The 12714-nt window shown below is 33.2% G+C and overlaps 2 protein-coding genes across 3 annotated transcripts; one reads left to right on the top strand and one right to left on the bottom strand.

Annotated features, from left to right (window-relative positions):
* The first annotated feature begins 1139 nt into the window (after positions 1–1139).
* Positions 1140–4673, top strand: LOC100781884 (protein transport protein sec31). The gene is made up of 4 exons (XM_003555128.4): positions 1140–1739; positions 2061–3446; positions 3759–3945; positions 4042–4673. Exons 1-4 carry the CDS (start codon positions 1676–1678, stop codon positions 4229–4231), a joined length of 1827 nt encoding a protein of 608 aa, XP_003555176.1. The 5' UTR covers positions 1140–1675; the 3' UTR covers positions 4232–4673.
* A 3012-nt stretch (positions 4674–7685) lies between these two features.
* On the bottom strand, positions 7686–12527 carry LOC100798343 (putative nuclear envelope-associated protein). 2 transcript variants are annotated; one of them, NM_001362160.1, is made up of 6 exons: positions 12264–12527; positions 11398–11681; positions 11076–11183; positions 8784–9245; positions 8580–8681; positions 7686–8085 (listed from the first exon to the last, which is right to left on the bottom strand). In NM_001362160.1, the coding sequence occupies exons 2-6, from the start codon at positions 11587–11589 to the stop codon at positions 7912–7914; spliced, it is 1038 nt and encodes a 345-aa protein (NP_001349089.1). In that variant the 5' UTR covers positions 11590–11681; positions 12264–12527; the 3' UTR covers positions 7686–7911. The 2 variants fall into 2 exon arrangements, with proteins under 2 accessions (NP_001349089.1, XP_006605785.1); XM_006605722.4 differs by having other exon boundaries at positions 7700–8085; positions 11398–11661; positions 12264–12501.
* Between the last annotated feature and the right edge of the window lie 187 nt (positions 12528–12714).

The raw sequence follows: 12714 nt of genomic DNA, 5'->3' as shown, positions 1-12714 counted from the left end.
CACTCTTTGTTTCTTTACCTTACTTTCACCCCGGAGGCAGCTTCTCACTTCTCAACCGTCTTAATTCATGAAGGACAAAAAATGCTCTCCCACGCCCACATAAGCTTTCTTAATTATTTTACATAGCAAACAAAAAAATTATCCAACAATCATCAAAACCAATTTAACTTATTCAAATATAACAATTACACATTAAATTAAAAATACATACCAATATCATGATATTAGTTTAAGTAAAATTGAATTTGAACCTCTTAAATAAAATTTTGTGAATAAAAAAAAACGTAATTAAGAAAAGAGATGTCACAAAAAGTGACCAATTAAATTTACAATAAAAATTAATCATCAACAAAACAATTAAATATTTTATACCAATAACATATTAAAATAAATATTGAATATACATTCCCAAATAATGCTCAAAGGTCACCAAGCATTTGTATTCTTCCATTTTTCTTAGGTTTGGAGATTTAGAAGGGACGCTTTTTGCGTATATAATGCATCAGCCTTATCAACGGTGAGTGTGCAACCACTCTATTTCTCTCTCTAATCTGCTCTGCTTTTGGCTGGAGACCTAGTCAGACAATGCTTTTGATTAAGTTTGAAACTTAAAAGGAGAGAAGGCAGATTAAGATTAAGACTATGCCACATGGGTTGTCCCACCCATGTTGTTTAAATATTGTAAAAATTCAACAACGGTTGCATATGGCTAGTACAGAGCATAAACTTTATGTGAAAAAGAAATATCCAAAGCCAATAACCAAAATAAACTTTTTTGGTCCTACTCAGCTGAATAAATTCTTCACAATTTCATCTTGTACTATCTATCCGAAATGGTTTTTGCTACCCGAAAAAGACTAATTTTGGTAAAAATATCGTCCACCAACTTTAATAGGCACACAAAAGCTCAGAGTAATCCACATTACCGCTGATCTCATCCGAATTAAAGCAAAACCATTTTCTTTTCTACCCCTTTTGTCCCCTTTTTTTCTTGTTACCCTCAAAATATCACTTTCTTAATTTATAAAAAGTTGTCCAAAATTAATTCCTCAAAAAAAATGTGAATTTTGTTTCGTTACAAAGTTGAATACTCTTTCATTTTCTTGCATGGTTTTCTTGCCTAGTTTTCCAAAGCAGAATATAATAATCACTGCCCCGCACACATGGTTTGTGGGCAATGGCCAGTGATGGAATCCAAAAGCACAAGCCCTTAGCCAAGGAATACCATACCAACACAAAATCAATCACATGTGCGTAGTCTAAACTAAAGGAGGTGATGTCCCAGTATTGGTCATGCACATTCATGTAACTATGTAAGGATTTTGGTAAAGAAAGATAGAGAAGCAATAAAAAGCATGCTGATATGATATCTTTTCCACACTGTTAGTTATCAGACCAAAACAATTCCAACTCAATCCTTCGTGACAAAGTAACATCGTCCAATCCAATATGATATCTTTTCTTTTTTATCATAACAACTTGGTCGTCCTTCTTTTTTGACACTTTTTTTCTCCCCTTCTCACTCATCACCTTTATCTTCAACACTCCCCCGCCTCTGTGGGCTTTTATTCATGTTCTATGCCATTCACATGTCTTTAAAGCACATGCTGCTGCATGAATCACACTGAAACTCCAACTGTGTCATTCTTCTACTTTGCATTTACACTCTCTGATAATGGCCAAGGAAGCTTCTCTGTGCCTCTTGTTCCTCCTCTCCTCTCTCACTATCTCCTGTTCTGGTGAGTAGTTGCCGACACTGATATATAATATCCTAGAACAGTAATTAATCATATTTATTCTGGTGAAAATTCTTGGCATAATTCCAAAAACTAAACAGTTTTTTTCTTTGTTTGCTTATTGGTTTCTGAAACTACCAACACTTGCTGAGTTTAGCAGTGATTGAATTCATTCAATTATGTTGAGTTTTTTGTCTTTAGTTTTTGGACTACCCTACTTTGTTGTTGTAGAAAAATCAGTGAATGGCAGCTCAAAAATTCAAGTGAAAAACAAATTTTAGACTTGCTCATGGTATTGTGTTTCTCTTGTTTCACTCTCTGCAGGATCTGTGGAGGGTTTTTCCTACCGTGAGAGAGGACACACTTCAACATCTGCTAGAACCATATCATTCCTCCAGCAAAGCAACGTTCCCCCGTCTCAGATTCGAATTTTCGTCACAGATCATAGGATTTTGAGCACTCTCAGCTACTCCAAAGTGCCAACAGATGTTTACTTGAACAAAAGTCAAGTTGAAAATTTCATTACTTCAAAACCTTCTGAACTAAAAGCTCATCTACTTAACATTCTCCAAAATTCAAACATCAAGAGCATCATTGCTAGCTGTGGCAGTGAGGGCTTAGCACAAAATGAGATGCCTTTGTTCTTACATGCTTTGATATCAATTAGTTCAGTTCTTAGAGAGCTTCACTTAGGGAGGGAGGTAAAAGTCTCAGTAGCATTTCCACTTTCATTCTTAGAAAAGTTGAATGCATCACATGAAAACAATATTCGTAGGATTCTTTCAGTTATAAAGGAAATGAAATCCTTTGTCATGGTAGAAGACTACATTGATGGAGAATTCAGCATCGGGGATCACTTTGTTCATGCTATCATCAAACGAGCCACTCTTGCTGCTTCCATTCTTCCTTGCAAGGATGTTCCCATTGTTCTGGCAATAAAAAGCACAGTTATCTTCCCTTCAATGGAATTAGCTCAATTTAGTGAGAGAGTGTCCAAATATCTAGAATCCAAAACTCATATTAGAAAAAGAATAGCAGCATTATACATAGAGGTGCACAGAACAGAAGATTTTGCTAGCAAAAAGCTCAAAAGGAGAAGTCTAGATGACACAACCAACCCAACAAACACAGTTTTCCCCACAAATCCAGCATCATCCACACCGATCATCACACCACCAGATACACCAACCATCATAACAGTTCCTGCTACTAATCCTGTCACAATTTCCCCTTCCAATCCTGCTGCAATGCCTGTGACAGTTCCTTCCACCACACCAGTGCCTATACCTCCCACAAATCCAGCCAATTCACCAGTACCTGTGAGCAATCCAGCTACAACAACTCCTGTAGCAACACCACCGCCAGTAACCATCCCTGTGACATCTTATCCACCTCCATCAGGAAATGTTCCCGTCGTAAACCCGCAACCGCAACCACCTCCTGCAAACACTAATGCTCCTGCCATTCAGGGGCAGAGTTGGTGTGTTGCAAAGCAAGGAGCCCCTGAAGCTTCTCTTCAATCAGCTTTGGACTATGCTTGTGGAATGGGTGGTGCAGATTGTTCTCAAATTCAGCAGGGTGGAAATTGTTACAGTCCAGTTACTTTGCAGAGCCATGCTTCTGTTGCCTTCAACAGCTACTACCAGAAGAATCCAGCTCCAACAAGCTGTGACTTTGGAGGGACTGCCACCTTAGTTAACACAAATCCAAGTAAGATCTTAATATCTCTAACAACCCCCCTGTTTTTTAATTAGTCTAGGATCTATTTCAAAGAGCTTGATTACAACTTATTTCGACATATCTTATGGCATAAACACTTATGCTAGGATAGTTGCTCTCAAGGATAACTTCTTACAATTTATATGAAAATAGTTTAAACAATTTTTCACTTGAATTGTAGAAACAAGATATATATATATAAGTGCTTAAATAATAAGTACTTATTCAGTAAGTTTTAAATTAAGTTTTATTTTAATCTAAACTAGTGCCCATTTTTAACTGGTTGTTCTGAATTGTGAATAGGCACGGGTTCGTGCATCTTCCCATCATCATCATCAACAACAACAACAACGCCAAAGTCATCATCACCCCCAACACCACCTACGCAATCAAGTCCAACAACACTACCACCACCAAGTCCATTAACACCTGCACCATCTATTCCAACAGCACCACCAACATCTTCATCTTCAGGAACAGGCCCTTTCGGGTAAGTGAGAGACAGCAAGTTTTTCATGGTTTCAATAATTCTAATGCACAAATAAGCATACTAATCATGGTCCTATATAACTCTGCCTTTTTGAAGGTATGGTGCCCCACCTTCAGTGTTAAATTCAAGCAATCCAGCGTCAGGTATAATGCCAGGTTTTGCTTCTGATAGCCCTCCTGTTGTAAATACCACTTCGGCCTCGCGTTCTGTGAGTTTGAGACCTTTTGTTGGCTTCACTATTCTGATGGTATCATTTGTCACTACGAGACTCAGTATGCACCCATAGAGTTCAGAAACCAAGATTTCCATGAAGAACATAGAATGAGATGCTCAATAGTACCTCTAGCTATACGTTGGAGTTGTAATGATATGTAGCATTACATTAGATGCAGTGCGTAGGTCTGTAGGAGCAGAAAGTTATTAGAGTAAGAACGGAACAAAGGTACTTAAGTGATTATGAGCAGCCAAAATGATCATGGATGAGCTAAAATTCAGTTGAGGTGAAGGTGAGGGAAATGATTGCTGCTTATGGTATGTAGGTTGTACAACCTACTATGATTAATATTGATCATGTACATAATTTTTGAAAACTAGTATTAGTTCCTTTCATTGTATGGAGTTTGTAGTTCATGTAAATTGGTCAGAGTTGTTCTGGAAATTGATCTTCGTAAATGGGGGGATTGTTATTCATCAAAATAGTCCCATACTCCCATTTCAAATTTTATGAAGAGTGTGATTTATGAGACACTACCAAGGTTTAGATAGATGGGCTATCTAATTATGATGCATTTTGTGTGTGTACACACTAAAAAGTTAATCATGTTGCTGATATTTTGACTGAGTGTGGATTATCCCTGCGAGACCAATCAAGATTGTTATTTTATCTCTAATTCAGTAATGCCCTAATAGTAAAAAAGTGTGACTCTTTTTTTGATAATGAGGAGAGGAACTACGTGAAATAGTTTCATTATTCCAACGTAAAATGAAAAAGAAAAAAATATTTTTTTATTTCTAATAAATATTCTAATTTTGTATTTGTTTTTTAATAAAAAAAATTGTGTTTGATTTATTTGAAAATTTTTATTTTAGGTCTCTATCCTAAGTTAAATGACGACTCACGACATGACATTAGTTAACCTATTATGTCATTACTTAATTAATGATGTGATATTTTATTAGTTTGTAATTTCATTAGTTAACCGAAGGTAAGGATTTAAATAAAAAATTTTAAATATTAGAAATTAAATGCAAAAAAAAATTATTAAGAAATAAACGCAAAATTAAAATATTTATTAGAGATCACAAATATATTTTAACCAATAGAAAAAGAAAAAAAAAATATTGTAAGTGATATTTTAAATAATTATTTCTATCTCTTATTTTTTATATTTTATTTACTGGTATACTCCAAAATTGGTTATACTTTTTTTCTTCCATAGTTATTTTTCTTTTAAGACAATTATTTGAAGCTCAATGAGAATCTAATATAAACATTTATTACCATAAGAATTCAAAGCTTGGTTTATTTCTTTCACTAAACTCAACATCCGATACTACTATTAGTAATAGTAACAAAACAAAACCGATATTAATCAACTAAAAAATCAATAAATATTTCATATCAATAACATGATAATAAATAAATAAAATTAAAAAATTAAGCTAACCAATTTGGTTACCTAATAACATGTTTGGTTCCATACTTTGAATGTAATTTTCAAAAACTAATGGTTGTAACTTTCACATTCAAATGTAATTATTCCATTCTCAACAAGTTAGAAGCTAACGATTATATACATCAAGAAAAATGTTAGAAATAAATTATCTAACACTCTTCTAAACAATCTTGCTTACTAATTAAAATTTATTGAAAATGACAAACTTTCGTTAGTCTCACATCAAATTTAAGTAATTCTCTCCTAATTATCAAATTTTCAATAAATGTTAAAGGTTAAACAAACTATGTTTGAAAATGTGTATTAAAGAATATGCTCCTAGCATTCATCATAAGTCAAAGACATGTAAGAGCATGTTATTATCATGGAAGCATAGTTAATAAAACTAACCCAATCCAACTGGTTAGATTGGGATTCGGTGTCCGATTAAGGTGCAAGACTGAAAACGCAAGCGACCCGGCCGCATGGACCGAGTTGGCCCAATTTAATCCAGTTGAGAATTTTCTTTTTACTCGGGTTTGATGAAACCTTAGAATAACATCCAATGTATTTCCTACAACATATTAAATTGTTAATAATTAATTATTGAATGACATATAATATGCTCCTATAATATTATTTTTTTATCTTGATAATATATAATAACTAATTATTATCATATTGATCATAATATAATGTAATATTTATGTGTTTTATGTATTTTTACTTGACTTATTTATGATCATCCGATAACTTTTATATTTAGTCTTAAAAAATATAAAAGTTTTCTTGATTATTTAATGATAATACCTACAAAATAATTTATGTTAATAAATGATTTATAATATTTATAGTTTGATCACGACAATATATTTAATTTTGGTGTATAAAAATATGAATTTATCATATATATATCGAGTCAATTAGATTAATAAGTAATTCACCTATAACCTCTGACCCAATACTTCAATTGATGATGAGATCAGTTTTCATAACACTGCATGAAACATTAGATGTTGATTCTAACGTTAGAGCTCAATCAGTCAACAAAGAAAATAATGAGAAAGCTATAACGACAATAAGGCAAATCCGCTGAACGCATTGACTTTTAAACATGCGCATGTGAGCCGCTGTTACAATATCCAAACCAGAGTAGACATAAGACATTTGCCAACAGGGCAAATGATAAGAACAACTACTTTAGGGATGGATTCTAAATTAAAATTTTAGATTATTTTTTGATGAATTTCACATCATCACATAAGATTGAAAATCTTTTAAGATTTTTTTTCATTTTTTCTTTTAGTAATAAATTTTATTTTAGGATTTAAGATAACTTTTTGTAGGTCCTATGGATTCAACTTTTAAATATTTTATTTGAATATTTATTAAATTAAATATAATTAATTAAGTAATTAAATTTAATAAAACATGAAAAAAATTATAAATATTAAGAAATAAAAAAATAAGGACAATTTTATAAATTTTAAGTCGAAGGAAACATATCGTAATTTTGTAAACAATTTATATAACTTTATTAATCAAATTAATTTGGATCCATTTGAAGAAAAAAAATGACTGAGATTGAATTTGGAAAATAGAGATTGATTTGGATCCAAAGATCTTGAGGGTTCTTGTACAAAAACTGATTCTTCACTCCAGATATCTCTCCCTCCCCTTTATTACAAGATCCACACAAGATCCAATTTTGAGTTTAAGATTTTTGCTGAAGATCTAACATTAAAATTGGTTTAAGCTAATATTATTAAATGACTATTTTTCAATGATTTTCAATAGAAAAATGGGTGTGAACGAGGTCCACAACGATTCTAACCAGCATCAACATGGTACCTATGGTCACGTTAAAGAGCTATCATATCACTTTTCTTGCGGAGAAATGCATGAAACTAACCTCAACTGGCCCAACAAAGGGTAATGATGTGGCCATAAGTGTGTTTGGCTGTGGAGAAGGAAATATCATTCATGAATTTTTTTTTCAAAAAATAGTATAGGTCTCACCTCTTTTTTTCTACTTTCAAATTTTTTTTCTATTCTTTTCTCTCCCATGCAACCAAACACACAAAATGTATAAACGCAACTACTGCAATGTAATTTTATAGATCACCGCAAAAATGCCTTCCGATCCTGATGCTACGAGTACATATTGCACAAGCTAAATCTAGTTTATCTACAAATACAACTGCATTTCTACAGCACAAAATGGCTTCTACAACTTGTCTAGACTCCTAGAATTTGAAGGTATATAGGTATACTTCTATATACAAGAATTGTTTTGGATAAAGGAATGGTTTCATCGCCTTGAAAATACCACCAAGATCAACATGGACATAGAGACCACGATTTTGAATCCAGAAGTGTCCCAGAAATTCTGATTTTGCCTATCTCCATATCCAACTTCTCTTTGTTGCTTTGCAGCTAATTGATCTCTCAGTTCTTTGATAGCTTTGTCCCGTCGTTCACCCATCTGTTCACATACCCATACGATGAAACATGTGATTGGATCAGGACATTAGGAAAAGTAACGATATAAACTAAAAACTAAGTTGCCTAAGCAAGGTGGGTTACATCATGAAAGTAAATCACAGGATGCCATTATGACAAAAAATCTAGGCATCCCTGAAAAGTCGTGAATAATGGTCCAGTAGCAGATAAAAAAAATCAAATCTCCTTTGCTATCATGTTTCACATTTTCATAGTTCAATGCAATGTAGCCCAAAATAAAATAATCAAAGCAATTGATCAAATAATTCAATTCAAAATTCAAAAAGAAGAGCTAAAAGAGGTCAATTCATTGTATAGAACAAAAACTTTTGAACCAGAAGTGCAAATCTGGGAATTGCTTTTTGTAGGAAAATAATCTCATTTTCTTAAAAAAAATAAAAAGTTTTCTCAGGAAATAAATAAAAATAAGCAATTATTTCTTCAACAAGTTGAACCAAAACACATAGCTAAGTTTACCCTCTGCAGTTTTCGTGTCTGAGAACGAGCTTCCTGCAGACAGAATTCTAACTTCAACACTTTCTTTTTCAGCTCTTGATCAGCACGCCGCTGTTTCTCCAACTGTGATTTAAAGCAAATACATGAGCCAATCGCCTCAAGAAAAGACATGAAAGCACTAAATAAATGAATGAGTATTACACCTGCAAACCAAGACAACTTTACCTGTGACTCTAATCCCTTGGTCTTGAGCTTCCACTGAGCAGACATGATCTTAATTTCATCCTTAAGTTTTGCTATTTCTTCATCCTTAACACCCAGAAGCTTATTCATCTTCTCAAAATTTTTAGGAGAAACCTCATCCAATATCTTCCGCAGTTCACAATTCTTGTTCTCTCCAGCTTTTGCAAAAGCCTCCATAATATCATGCTCAATTCTCAAAACTTCATCTTTCAATTGCTTTTGTGAAGATTCCCTTGCCTGAAGATCCTTCTGTAAATTGTCTAGTTGCTCCCCTAGCCTTAGGACACGGTCCTCATGCTCTCTTAGTGAACCATTTTTCTCGTCTAATTCTTTTACAAGTTCTAAACATTGGAGCTGCGCTGATTGAGCTGATGCAGCACTTGCATCAGCAGTTGCTCTGGTTGCTACAAGTTGAGTTCTAAGTTCATCTAACTCCTTCAGATACTGTATCAAGATTACAATATATGTTGTGAGTAAACCATACTCAGGCTACTACTTGCGAGAGATAAACAATGACTCAGAATTTAGTGAATTTTAGAGTATATTTTACAAAGCAACATAATACAAGATAGCAAAACAGTTAGAAGGTTAAATTAGTTTTTTTTCCTATAATTTTTTTAACATTCAATTTGGTCTTTTATTTTTTTTCCGGGTTCAATTTGGTCCTCTGATTTTTAAAATTGGTTCAATTTAATCCTCTATTTTTTTTTGTTCAATTTGATCTTCTAATTTTTAAAATCAATTCAATTTGGTCATGCGGTTTGTGTGGCAGTTTAAAACTATCACTAAATGATTTTAAGCAACCACAAAGTACGGTTTTCTAATACCATTGACTCAATTTAGACAACAAGATCAGATTAAATCAATTTTAAAATTAAAAGATTAAATTAAATCCCAAAAAAATTAGATAACCAAATCGAACCTAAAACATAAATTAGATTGCTAATAAACTAATTTAACCAATTAGAAACATGATACATACTTCAAGATATATAACTAACTATTAAAATCTAAGGGGGTACGATACCAATAAAAAAATTGAGCTTACAATGCTCAAGTCACTTAATACTTAGCACTTTAATGGTCTGTATTTCTTCTTCTTTTTTCGTGTACAATGTTCTGTAATTCATTAGGTAATGCCCGAGGCTCGGGCATTATCAATATGTAGTGCTTCAGTTTACCTACGAATGATTTGTCAATTTTTCCTTTACTTATGAGTAATGACACCGTTTTGAAAACTATTCAAATCTAAGAAATCTTCACCTGGATTGTTGTATACTCTTTCTTCCAAGAGTACCATCTATCTAAAAGTTAAATGTTTAATTGTATATCCAAAATTTATTACTTCAATAATAATTTGTACTATTACTTGTGTTTCAATAAGATGAAATGCGTATCTAAAACAGGAATTCATGATACAAAAGCATTTATGCCAAATGTTGACCATAAAATTGTTGCCATTTCTAGTTAGAGAAGTAATTATGCGTAATGCTCAAAGTCTCGACACAAATATGCACAGTAGCCTCTTGGCTTTATTTACATAATTTTCATTCCATATTCTAGTATACTAGCTTTATTTATGCAGAGTATTGTAGTTACAATATGGAGCTAGATGCATTCATTTCTCTTTCTAATATATCACCAAAGGGAGGAAAAAATTATCCACCCATTAAATAAAAGTCTGTTTGTTACTGCCATAGAAAATGTTCTTAGTATGCATTAGTTAATTTATTTATGCTTTTGCTTACTTAAAATCAACCGATTGACGGTAAAAGACAAAACTGATAAAATTATTTATATCAGCGATTTTCCAACATGATGGACTAATCCCTACGTCAGAGTTAATTTTAGTTAACAAACCAACAGTTACTACAGAAAAATGTGGCATGGAAAACATTTGAGAACAATCCAAGTTAGAAAGGGGTTATAATAGTAATAGATCAGAGCACCCACACCCAGTCACTCTTTACTTCAAAGTTCAGTGGGATCCACTAAAACGAAAGAAGACAACTAGTAAAAAAAATATCCTAAAAGATGAGCATCGATGTGTAATATTTGTTTAATGAGAAAAATAGAAAAGCTAGCAAAATCAACACCAATTCAGCCAAAAAGGCAAGCAAAAGACTACAATTAGCCAATTGTGTAATAGTGATTTAAAGAAAATAAACAAAAGTTAATAATCCTAACCACACCACTAAAATAGATCAAGAGATGTCCTATGAAATAATAGTAAATAGTAATAAGGAAAGGTAAACCCAAGTGAAAGAGTAAAACCTTCTCAGCAGACGAGGTTGAAGCCTGAAGCTGCTCATTTTTTTCTTCCAAGTTCTTCTGCAATCTTCCAATTTGCAATTCCATGTTCTTGGCATTTGTCTCTGCTTCCTGTGAAAGAAAATCGATAAAAAAAAATTGCTAAACCAAAAAACTCAATGATTTTTCCCTGACTCCACCAAAAAGTAGAAATGATTGACATCAAAGTTGTAACTTTTCTAGCCTGGCCAAAAAGAGAAAGAACAAAAAAAAAACAAAAATGGGTTGTATTGGAACAAAAAGACACATAAAACAACCCAAAAAACAAAAACAAGAAATCTCGTACCTGTCTTGTTAGAGTTTCCTTGGCATACGATTGCTCCTGCGAAGCTAGGCGACTACGTAGCTCCTTCAACTCCACCGCTAACGACACCACGTTGCGCCTAAAGCTCTGCTTCTTTTCATTCAAATCCTGTAACACGGGATCAGCTTCTCGAGCAGCTATAGATGTCAACGATGAAGATGGTTTCTCAGACATGGAAACTCCAGATTTTTCAACTCTATTGAAGCAATGAAACGTGTACTACCCTCTTATGCAGCAAATCAGATCCTATGGACCAGGGATAAGCACTTCATGGTCAAGAAATGAAAGCAATTAATTAAAACTTCATTCCTCCGTGTGAACACGGTAGTTGAGCATTTAATTCAATTAGAATTATAATTATACCCAAGCAAGAAACAAAAAATAAACGAATTAAGCAAATAAACAATAAAGTAGTAGCTTAGAAGGTACTACTGGTTCTTCTTTTCACGAAAAGGTTACTAGATTCAAATTCAAAGTAAGGCTCGAAAATTTGATTCCAATGAAATTTCGACGAATTTGTTGTTTTTTTTTCTGGCACTGGTTGCACCAGGCTATGCATCCAATCCAATCCCTCCATAATTGAGAGGAGAGAGAGGAAGCAGTGACCCGCCATGAGGGTCTATCTGTCACTGTCGAATGAAAAATAATTTCAATAATAATAAATAGGGTCATGGGAGACGCGTGATCGAAATTAATTGTTGTGTCTGCTGCTACTGCTAAGAAGCTTTCACAACAATTCGAACAAAACCCCAAATTCATCAATTAAACAGCAACTCTCACCATAAAGAGAGATGTAGCAAACTAATTCAATGAAGAAAGAAACAGAGTTACGGGGCTAGCAAAGATACCAGTTTCGGCGTTGAATCTCTGTCTGGTTGTGCAGAAACACTATCTGGTTCTGATTTGGGACGAAATAGTAGAGCAGAGAAACAGATTGAGAAGGTGAAATGATGGGAATCAAAGAGTCATGTCGCAACTTCACTGGTTTTGTATTTTAATGATTTTTTTTTAATTGTTTCTTGTCTCATCTGCGAGTAATAGTTGGCTGAGTTTACGCGACATGTCTGTGTCTTACGCATGAACCAGGTTTGGTTCGGATTCGGAGGTTCTTTTACTTCAAATAAACAAAATGAATTTGGGAAAGGTGGCCAACATGTTTTAAAGTTTTTTTATTGGTAGTGAATAGTATTTTATTAAGCAAAAACTAAAATCATTAATTAAAAAGGCAAAATTCAGGTTATTTGATGAATTTTACAAAATAAATATATTTTCTTATCTTAATATTTCGATTTATCAGAA

Source organism: Glycine max, chromosome 20 (genome assembly GCF_000004515.6).
Source record: "Glycine max cultivar Williams 82 chromosome 20, Glycine_max_v4.0, whole genome shotgun sequence".
NCBI lineage: Eukaryota > Viridiplantae > Streptophyta > Magnoliopsida > Fabales > Fabaceae > Glycine > Glycine max.
The sequence above is the reverse complement of the archived record's forward strand: the minus strand, read 5'-3'. Positions and strand labels throughout refer to the sequence as shown.